Source organism: Tasmannia lanceolata, unplaced genomic scaffold (assembly GCF_043159265.1).
Source record: "Tasmannia lanceolata isolate RefF3 unplaced genomic scaffold, GAP_Taslan_0.1 ptg000003l, whole genome shotgun sequence".
Lineage (NCBI taxonomy): Eukaryota > Viridiplantae > Streptophyta > Magnoliopsida > Canellales > Winteraceae > Tasmannia > Tasmannia lanceolata.
The window spans coordinates 56855356-56867128 of record NW_027518680.1 but is presented as its reverse complement, the minus strand read 5'-3'; the positions used below and the strand labels follow the sequence as shown (position 1 = coordinate 56867128).

The window sequence follows — 11773 nt, the reverse complement described above, 5'->3', positions numbered from 1 at the left end:
ATTTCGAAACCGAAATTTGAAACGGTGGCTTTAACAAGCCACCGGCTCAAGATTGTAGGGCCCACCATCCGGCCACCTTACTCCTGTCATTATACATTCAGACATTTCAGTTACTAGAATTTCATAAAATAAAAGATCATAAATAATGGTAGTTTCGTAATTCTATTAATAATCAAGGGCATTCACATAAGAACACTCCCTATAAATACCCTTCACCTCCTCCACCTTCCTCATTTCTTCATATGAACAGAAAAAAAGAAAACTGTCACCTGAAACTCTCTCTCTCTCTCTCTAGAGAAAAAAACAAAACCCTAGAGATCTTTCCCTTCTGATGCAGAATCCATGGGAGGAATCTTATCCTGCTTCTCTCACGAAGAAGAGAAGAATAAATCCTCAAAACGATTCTCTGATCCTCGTCCAGGCACAAGCAATCGATGGAACAAGATCAAATCTTCGAGAAAAGAACGTCTCGAAGAATCTCTAATCCAAGAACAAGCTCTAGCTGCTATTCTCCTCCAGCACCATCAGCAGAACGGAGGTTTCGATCGATCTACTTCTCTGCATTATCCGGTTACAGGATCTAAGAAGCAGAACTTTCCTAGGAGCTCGAGTTCTAGGGCAAGATCGTTAACAGATACACTTCTTCAACCTCAGCAGCTCCTTAATCAGGTGATTATCTGTTGGAATCCTCAAAATCTAGATATGTCAGTATGATCTTTGTTATTAATCGTTTCTTTTCTAGGTTTTGACGGTATCGGAATCTCGTGAGTTTCTCGGCATATTAGAGTTTTTTGTTTTTTTTTTTTTCTTTGGAGTTCTTTTGTTGCTTAGACAACTGAAGGTTCTAAGTTTTGTAAGTGTAAACCGTACTATTGAAATCTCATGAATTCCTGGACATAGTAAGGTTACTATTCTTATTTTGATCCTACTCTCTACCACTAGGTTAAATCTTATGAAATTCTTGACAGATTAGTATTATATTGACTAGTGTATACAGATTAGTATATATTGACTAGTATAAACATATATTGTCGCTTTCTTAAAAATCAATAAAATTTTGTAATGATTTCCATCCATTTCATAAAATTTTGTAGACAGTACAGATCAGGTTCTCCATCCTCACCAGTTCGTTAATTAGGTGACTCAATGATGGAATCCTCCGAATCCACACTGGAACTGCTGAAAACTATTGGGTTTCTAGACATGTCAGCATGCTCTTTGTTATTTATCTATCTTTTTCTATGTTTTGCTATTTATCTATTTTTCCTCATTTTAGAGTTTTTTTTTTTTTGGGAGTTCTTTTGTTGCTTTCCATTGCTTAGACAATTGAAGGTTCTTATTTTTATTTGTGTATTCCATACTATTGAAACCTTGTAAATTCCGAGCTTAGTAGTCGATTCCATTTTGTTCGCTGTTCTGTTATGGTCAGTGGAACGGAATGTTTTGGTATCTCAGCTGTTTCGATGTTTTGTTGCGGAAAAGTTGCTACAACCGAGGATTTTTTTTTAAAAAGAAAATTGCTAGAAAAAATTTAAGAAACTATTATATGAACCAAATTTAACTAAAAAAATCACATTTTATTACTATGCCTAGGAATTTGTTGTGATTCATCAATAGAAGAAAAATAATATGGTTTAGTTGGTTTTATATGGGGTTTTTCATGCCTGGGGAGGAAAAAAGATGAAACATACCATTCAAACGGCTATAAAACGGTCAAAAGGCTAAAAATAAGGATAAAACCAAAAAAGAGTGGTTAAGTGGCGAAACTGTAATTTTTTTTCAAAAAATGAATGTTTTGGCTGAAACAGGGACAAAACGGAACGAAATTCTGGCCGAAACGTAACAGAAGGTGTTCTTGTTTTGTTTTCTGGAGCAGAACGGAACGTTTCAGCCGAAATGGAACAGAAGGTGTTTTTGTTCTATTTTACAGACTAGAACGGAACGTTTCGGCCGAAACGAAACGAAATTGATAACTTAGATGCCTAGACATAGTAGGGTATGATTCTTATTTTCCATTGCATCACATTCACATGGTTGTGCTGTCTGGATGCATCAAGTTCCCATGCTTCATGGTTTCTTCTCAATTTGTTTTATACTATGTGTTTGTGAACTCCTACATGTGGTTGCGGTTCTATATTACATTTTACTTACGTCTTTATGTTCAGAGAATCTTTTTTTCTTTTTTTTCTTTTTTGAATGGTTATGTTCAGTGAATCTTTTGCCAGAAAACCCTTCTATTCACCAGCGTAGTGTCCCTTTTGGGTGTGCCTCAAAAAGTCACAACTGAGGTCTAATTCCAACACCTTTAGGATCACCTTTGAAGTATAATTTGATGAGGCACAATGGAACTCCTCAGGGATATAGGGGCATTAGCCTCGATGCAGTATTCAAGGCTGTGAGGCAGCCATCTGTGCTGATCATTTTAATTTCTGATGTGGCGATTTGATTAGGATTGGTTTTGTTTAATTCTTCTCATCTAAATGCAATTAGTGTGTGAAGGATTGATGGTGCTGGATTTTGATGATACGCCTTTAAACAGGTGTAACTTTTCTCTTTGCTAGTTGGAGCACATTTTACCTCACCAATTTTTGACCGCATTCGGCAAAAAGTTTTATAATATGGTCTAATTATGTTATCAAAACTGTGTAAACAGGGACCTGAATCACTATGCTTGTGTTTATAACTCCTAAGCCTGAATTTTCTTGCTCTCCTTCTAATCCTTTTCCCATAATTCTCTCCTTCTAATCCTTTTCCCATAATTTCACATTTTCTAATTTCTAGTCACTTTCATTTAACAGGATCTAAAAGTTGGTGATCTGGAGACCAACCATTTTGTTCTTGTTCATGGAGGTGGTTTCGGTGCTTGGTGTTGGTACAAAACCATAGCACTTCTAGAAGAGGGTGGGTTCAAAGTTGATGCCATAGATCTAACTGGTTCTGGGATTCATTCATTTGATACAAACAACATTACTAGTCTTTCTCAATATGTTAAGCCACTTTCTGATTTTCTTGAGAAGCTTGGAGATGGGAAGAAGGTTTGTTCTTTCTTTTACTTTCATTGATTTATTCGCAACTCACATATGCTTTAGTAACTGCTCGTTCGAATAACATACATGACAAAAGAATTGGCTGCAATTGTATTCTTAAAGTGGTTGGTGCTGCCTCTTCTTGTCAACAGTTTGGGACTTTAACTTCATAGAGAAGTGTGGGTTTTAACTTATTATAAATAACTAGTGGACAATTCAAGATGTTCGCAGAAATGTGGCATGGTTAAGAATATGGTAATTCTGTTTCATATGGCCATCCCGAAACCATTTTATTAGAGGTGCTTCCATATAATGCTATTTATTAGAAATGAGACACTATATGTAAGCTTTCAGATAAAATAAATGGTGCTTATTTCTAGTGGTTCTCGTGGCTTTGCCGAATTGTGTTTTGAATTTTGAGCTTTGGACATGGAAGCTTATGTAAGTTGCTCTCCTATTGCGTATTTGGTTAGGAAATATGCTTTTAAGTATACAAGTTGTACATTAAATAGCAACTTCTTTGTAGTTCTTATTCTACTATTTTCTTTTGGCCAAGGTTCTTATTTACTGGTGTTGGAAGATGACAGCTGGATCCATTACTGATACGACTCAGCTGAGTTTGGTTTTTGTTTTTGTTTTCATCCCTGTATTTGATGAGAAACCCGAGTGATCTGAACCATTCTTTATTTCAAACTTAGCTTTAGCATTGTGAATTGGTAGGAAGAAAACATTCACTCAACTTGCCATCGTGTGTCCATAAGTAATGGATTTCCAACAGAGTCAAGAATTTGCTTTGTATAATATCATTTTCTTTTCATAGGCCTTACTATTGTCCGTTCAAAGCTGAAAGTAATAATATCATCATTGAGATTTGCCATTCAAAAAATAAAATAAATAATATTATCCTTGAGATAATTATTACTCTTCTTGCAACCGCAGAAACTCCTTGTCTCCCCAAAACTGAGGCTACCACATTATCTTATATTCATATTAGTCATTAATCGGATGCATCTCCAGTCATTTAGGCTTTCTTTTGTCATTCACTGACTATTTCTTGGGCAATAAAAAAATCCTCTCTTGAAGTTGAATGTGAAGCAATCTGCTTTCTCTAGGGAACCTTTGCTCGACATGATACAACTGTGTCAGTTTGATGTCAGTTTCATCTATCCACCAAAACCCTGCCAAAAAGTTGTTTGTCGTAATATGGTTCTTATTGATCTCATCTCATGAATCATGAATGCTTATCCTAACATCCTCAACATTCTGGCCACTGCGAGCAGGTTTATTTTATGTTCCCTTTCTCTCCTTTAGAAACCATGACCCAATCTATTCCCCTTACCAGGGAAGTTGTGATGTAGGAATGGCTAGGGAAAATTGACTTAAAGACTGCTGATTGTAATAGGGCGAAGGGATAATAGGATAAGGATTGGGGTTGAAGGTTATGGTTCAAATAAAGAACAGGTTTCTAGGGAGGTTCGTACTTGGTAATCGATTAGGTGGGCTGTATGGATTCGTGTGTGTGTGTGGGGGGGGTGCGCAGGGGCGGGGACGACGACCGTTATAACAGATTTTGGGACAGTTATGACAGAGTCGGGACTGTTACAATTTGGACTGGGTTGTAGGGGACTGAATTCTAGTGGCCGATTAAATAGGGAGGTGATTTATGATTACTGATGCAGTGGGAAGGGGTCCGGACTGTATTCGAAGGTTGAAACTGTTCTAATGGGACTGTTCCTCAACGAGGGGGATGCTCAGATGATGCTGGCGCTGGAGCATCAATATCCAATTGACCATGAATATACTTGCTAGAGCAAATCCCCTTCTTTCAATGGGTCCCTTCGGAGTCTTGATGACGTCTTTGAGAGTCTGGAAACAAGGGGCACCCAGAGCTCCTACTTCCAGGATTTTGACTGTGAGAAGGGTAGGGTTGCGGTGGTAGATTGGATAAAAAGTTGGGTAGGGTTGTACATAGCTTGGGAAAATTTTGATGATAATTGGTGAGGGTTGACAAATACACAATTAGAAACCTTCGCATAAGCAAGATAACCATCCATAATAGTTTAAAACCATCTCACAAGTCTGATAATTTAGTACATATCAAATATCACACGTATTTCATATAAATATTTATACATGATACATACACCACATTTTGCATGCAGTTCATATAAATATAATTATGTAATACATACTAATATAGTATACTATTACACTTACGATTTTGTTTTATGCATTTCTGTCGTTTCGCTTTCTGTGGGGATGGAAACAGAAACATTTCAGTCGCTTTTTGTCAGTTTCGGTGGAAATTTAAGACTATGACCGGTGTCTTCCAAACTTAGTCTGATCAGCTTATAATCTGCAAAAGTTGTGTTGAAGTTGTTAGAAAAACATGAAAACAGGCTACATTATTATTAGAAGAACCTTCAACATGACAAACAGGAAAATTTATATGATTTGTCATTGAGATACTTGTGGAAGATATTCTTCAATATTACCCATCTTCTGGTTCTACTTTCCTTATTGAAACAATTATTGAGCTGAATTTGGAACACTTCCACATCTCTTTAGAATAAGAAGTGATATTGCTGGTTTGTTGGTGACTAACTTGAAATTTATTGAAGATTCATCTCCATAAATTTTTTTGCAGGTAATTTTGGTGGGCCATGATTTTGGTGGTGCATGCATATCTTATGCAATGGAGGAGTATCCATTTAAGGTTGCAAAAGCTGTTTTTGTTTCTGCAGCAATGCTGACTAGCGGACAGAGTACTCTTGATATGTTTTCTCAACAGGTCCCGACCCTTCTTTAAACTTTGCCAAAATTCCATCATAGGGAGTTGTTAGTGCATGTATTTGTTGTTTAATATTTTCAGCAAGACCTGCTACTACTTCAACGTGCATTTTCTTTTTTTATTCTGGACTCTTTTATGCTTCTTGTATGTTGTGAATTTCAAACATGCCTACACTAGATACCATTCTTTTCTTTTCTGTGTTATTCAAGCCAATATGTAGAAATTAAGATCAAGAAGTGGAATGTCTAACAGAAGTTACAATTTAATGAATATGTCTGAAAATCAGGTAAAATGTAAAAGCAGTAACAAATGGACAAATTGAACGGGAATATAGAGGAAGGAGTTGATTTTGGGAGTATTTTTTTTAATTTTCTTTCAAAGCATCTTAATGCCTTTCAATCCGTTGCCTCTTTTTTTCCTTTTTTGCATTTGTATGTTAACTTATGATGCAACCTAACAACTCAGTTTATCCAACAAACACCGTCTCATGACACTATTCAAGGTTTCTGCTTGAGCTCACAGTAAAGTATCCTGCACTTGATATGCACCTAATGTCTAATCCTGGCCTAAATCTCTTCCATTGCTTATGGTCGTATATAGTGGCTAACTTTTGACTTTTGACTTTTGACTTTTGACCAAGCACCTAATTCCTTGGAAACTATTTTTACGAGGTTTAGTAATGGCTTTTATTAGGTAAAATGGTTACCAAACATGCCCTAAATTTCTGGCCCTCAATTGTTTTGGGTGTTAAATCATTGTTGCACAGACTGTAATGCATGTTGAGGAGTTGGAACCAGTGTATGATGTGTCCAGCACGCATGGACAGGAAAATGGTAGAGCTGAGTCTCAGGAGTATGATAAAATTGTCATTGTTCTTCTGGTTTATGGCCTCTGCAGCTTTCTGAAGTTATGTTTTCCAGATTTATCATGCGTAGGAACCACAATGCAATTTGATTTAGTAATTGGTTTCGCCGACACATCCTGTATTGTTGTTTGGCCTTTTGAGTTGGTTATTTCAGAGTTTTATCTTTAATTTCTATTTTCTTATCTCTGTTATTTCAGGCTGGTCCAATTGACCTGATGAGACAAGCTCAAATCTTTTTATATGCTAATGGGAATGACAATCCCCCAACTGCTATTGATCTTGACAAGTCGTTGTTGCGGGACTTGATATTTAATCAAAGTCCAGCGAAGGTATGTTCTGTACAAGATTAATTTGGGTAATATGAAGTTGTGTGCTGAAGCTATGCATAATTTATGATTTATGATGAGTATCTGGCTTGGACAAGGATGTGTGCCGTGGGTTTGCTCCCCATAGACGTGAGTTCGAATCCCCCCGTAGTTACCCGATGCACGTGGTTTACAGGTGATTGCGTGCATCTGTAGGGATTCGTCCCGCTCTAAAAAGGGATAGGGGATACCCTATGTCATCGGAAAAAAGAAAAAGAAAAAAGGATGTCTGCCAATCTTGAACCATGGTTGCAAGCCATTGGGCAGACTGTCCTGAAGAGACTGACAAGCTATATCAATATTGATTATTATATTGAGAAGTATCTCCATCATGTAGTATAGTATGGGACCTCACTGAACTATCTGAAATAAAACCTCAACTTAGTGACCTTTTTTATGGAGCCTCACTGAACTATCTGAAATAGAACCTCAACTTAGTGATCTTAATCTAAGAAATCCGTTGCATGAGAGAACTATACATATAGGAAAATGATATTCCCACGACCAGAAACCAATGAGGACATCCACTAGCTTGTCCTTTTGTTGGGTTGCACAAGCTGGGACGGTAAAAAGTTGATCCAACCGGTCACAATATTAAATGGTAAAAAGGCATTAAAAATTATTTCGGTTGGTCTCGTCTTTGTCTTCCCTTTCCAAATTTGTAAAGGACCGCAGCAGCACCGTCGTTGCCCAAGCCCTTGTTTGGGCTTCCTAAGAGGTTTCCTAGATGGGTCTAGCATCTTCCTAATCTCTTGATTGGGAATTTACTAGTTACAACCCCATTTTTATGTGATCTATTCCTGAAGTCATTGTTAGCTTCTTAACATGCATCTTACAAGCTGTAAAATGTGTACATTTGATCAAGACAAAATATATAGAACAAAGCCGATAGTTCTACTCCTTGTATAGTTGACTTTGATTCTCTCTCTTTTTTATTGTGAAAACTCTCATTTGATATAACAATTCCCAAAGAGCTCTGCAAACCAAGAATAGAGTTTAAAATAAATAGTGGTGGAAGTATCAGCTCCCTGTGCATACAGAAACTTGTTTAGTAAATACTCTATATTTGCCACAGAAAAGATGAAAGGAAATGATATCAGCACAACCATGTTTTGATAATTCCACTAACTCATTTTGTCTTTTTATTAACTATAGAGCTGTTAAAGGTTACTACAGTTCCCAAGAAGCTCTAAGAATCCAATTAAAAAAGAAAAGACAAGCTGGGTTTGTGCAGTTATTAAAACATGGTTGTGCTGATATCATTTACCAAGTTGAACTGTCTTTTCTCCTGAATGGCATTTCACACTTAAACTGCTTTTTATTCTTTCTGTTCTTTTTGTTTTGAGTTTGAGCTCTTTGCCTCTTGTCTAGGATGTGGCATTGGCATCAGTTTCAATGCGGCCGATTCCCTTTGCGCCAGTTCTGGAGAAGCTATCACTTTCCGACAAGAACTATGGTTCCGTCCGAAGGTTTTATATAGAGACTTCCGAGGATAATGCCTTACCCCTCCCTCTACAGCAAAGTATGATAAATTCAAATCCTCCAGAGCGGGTTTTCATATTGAAAGGGAGCGATCATTCGCCTTTCTTCTCAAAGCCTCAAGCTTTACACAAACTCTTAGTAGAGATCTCAAAGATCCCTTCATCACCAGTCCAATGATCATCTCATTCCACATAACATTAAGGAAGATTCTCTCTCAGTAGTAGAACACCTTTCAGTTGTAGTATCATCAGTCACATGGATTGTAAATGCCTGAATGTGATGTATCATAAAATCTGCGGCTCCTAATGGAATTTTTAGGTTCATTGAGTTTGATTTGACGTACATTCGCCAGAAATTCTGTGAAAGGAAGAGCCATTGCTGAGCACTTAGCCGAACATGTTGATTGGGAAGAAGAACCAAATTTTGTCCAAAAGTGAACCTAATCCTTGGACTGCTATGAAAAACACCATCCGATTTCAAAGCAGCACGACCTAATTCAAAAAAATTCACCCAATTGGGCGCTTCTAGCATCTCTCTCTCATGATTGAATAACCTACACATGAAGTCATTCATGCGTGTAATATATGCCATGTGGTGTACACATGAAGTCATTGAATAACCCTCCGATCTGAATGTTAGAGGGTTGATCCTAACCCTTAATAGATCGAAGGGTTGGGATTAACCTATGGAAATAATTTTCGGAGCACAACATATTTAGGCTGTGGCCCATCTAATGGACGGTTTGGATCATCCAAATACAGTAGTGCTGATAACATTTCCCTTTAAAAATTACACTAAGTCATCATATCTTTTCTGTTTTAATTTCCAGCTCCTGATAGTCTGGAAAATAAAAAATAAATTCTAAGTCCGTATTATTTTTTTAGGGATTGGTGATGCTCTCTCTACTCCCACCAACTCAAATCCCTCATACTCCATCGCTCTCACACAATTGGATCCATGGTTATTCCATGGAATATTTCTTCATTAAACTTTTTTCATGGAATATTAGCTTACCATGTATTGAGAGGGGCAGAAAGATGGAGGGAGAGAATTGAGAAGGCATGAGTGGAGATTGTGGCACAGTGAGAAGTGGATGAAAATAAGGAAAACAAAAGCTATATTTTACTTGGAGTTTTTTTCTTTTCTTTTTCTGCAATTCTCTCCCTCTCCCACCACCTGATAAACTAACATTCTATGGAAAAAAACTTTCATGGCTGCCAAACACGACCTAACTAAACGGAGAATCCATGGTATACATTTTATATCATGTCCAAAACACTGGAAGTTCACCAAAATTCTCTCCATTTGATTTCAGAACAATTAAATAGAATTTATTGTCATCATGGGAGGATCCCTATGTAATTCATACAACAGGCTTTTAGTGGCCAGAATTTATTTTTATTTATTTTTCTTTTACAGCATTTTTCGTCTCGTCTTCTCCTCATCTCATCTCATCTAATCTCAAAAAAATATGACTAACAATTTTGGTGAGTACCCTTTGGCTGAGTTGAGTGGTTGGCTCGCCTTTGAAATGGCGCATTCTTTGGTGGATGGTCGATCAAGGAGACAAGGGATCTCTAAGCACATGAGTCATGTTTGGTCTCAAAGAGTATGATTCTCACAACACCATTAGAGGATGCTCTCTTTTTTGATAGGTAAGCTGGGGTTTGGTGGGGATCTCTACCGGTTTATTAGAATGTGAAAGATATTACAATTAGCATACAAAACACTGACCCTATTCTTCACAAGAATAGGGACGCAGACCAAGAGGACAAAGACAAGACCTATGAAGCAATATCTAAGGAAAAGTGGAAGCACAAAGTATCTCAAGAACCACTAATATTCAAGGGCGTCTATCATCCTCGCTCACTCGACTTCCTAGCTCTATGGCTCTTCCACGAATTCTAGTTTGGACAATGCTCTGGACGAGCCAAGTGGTTAATTATCTCTGCAATTTGGAAGGGATCTACGGGTACCAAACAAACTCTGTAAGCAAGCACATGCCTATTGCAGGGTTTGGTGGGATATGAAATTGTAGGCCCTTGGACTCCTTAAAAATATTTTCTTTTATATATTATAATCAATTGGTTTTAAAGCTAACTGTGAATATTTGCAAATAGGAGGTATCCTAAACTCAAGGGAGCCCTTGCATAAATCGGCTGACAGGGTGCCCTCATTGGTGCAACGTCACCAAAATGGCTACAAGTCAAATGAGAATTTAATCCACTTTAGAAATGATGCAGTCAATGGTTTCTGGAGAGAGAGAGAGACCATAAGATATTTTCACCACCAGATATTTTCACCACCAGTACAACCTGATTTTAAACCTGAATCAGTATAGTATATTGGGTTGGGTTAAGGTTGGAAAGTGGCCTGAAACTCAAGTTTATTTGGATTCAAGTTATTTTCATTGAGTTTCAGACTTGGTTCCTGAGTTGCACCCAGATATATGGACAGACCCATGTGTGCAAAACCCTAAAGCTGTGCCACCTCCCATGTGACCTTTCTTCAATTTATGGCTAACTGCTTAAAGTTAAGACAAACATGGGCTGCTATATAATGCATGGGCTGTTTTATAAAACTATAATGCATGCACAGCCAAAGAAGTTCAAGTAGGGGGGCACTTGTTAAATGATACAAACCATTTATATGCCAGGTCTTCTTAAACAGGAAACGCTAGCTTGGGTGGGGTGGGACCTCTGTAATACGATAAGCTGCACCCATTGGGTTCCACCTTTCAATAATCTGAACCATGGTAGATCTTGCTTTAAATCTCCTATGACCAAATCATTATGCCGATCACACATCCTAACCTCTAATAACATGTACTTTTCCTTGGCCAAAAAAACTGTCTACATGACAATTCAAGTTTAAAGAGAAAGACAGATTTCACAGTACCAAATTATCCGCTTCTCAGATAATAAATCCAAGGTTTACACTAGCCCAAAATCCACAACTGAATTAGAAGAACAATCACCAAAAAGATGTACTTCAATATATATGATAGAAGAACAATAATACAAGATAAGAACAATAAGCCTTCAAAGCATATAGAAAATGGGGCAATTTGGCACTTTGCTTCTAACACAAGCTGGCACACACTAGAGCTTCAATGGAGGTCTATAAAGTTGAGAATCTCAACAAAAAAAATATCACCAAAAATGAGTAAATTGAGATTAGGTTGCTCAATAGAAAGTGGAGAATTAATGGCTTAGGCCAGACATGGTGTGGAATGGTGGAGACT

General features: G+C 37.4%; 1 protein-coding gene across 1 annotated transcript; it reads left to right on the top strand.

Moving 5' to 3' along the window:
* Positions 1–247: 247 nt before the first annotated feature.
* On the top strand, positions 248–8871 carry LOC143863525 (putative methylesterase 11, chloroplastic). The gene is made up of 5 exons (XM_077374215.1): positions 248–669; positions 2799–3035; positions 5674–5817; positions 6880–7011; positions 8419–8871. The coding sequence occupies exons 1-5, from the start codon at positions 343–345 to the stop codon at positions 8704–8706; spliced, it is 1128 nt and encodes a 375-aa protein (XP_077230330.1). The 5' UTR covers positions 248–342; the 3' UTR covers positions 8707–8871.
* The last annotated feature ends 2902 nt before the right edge of the window (positions 8872–11773 follow it).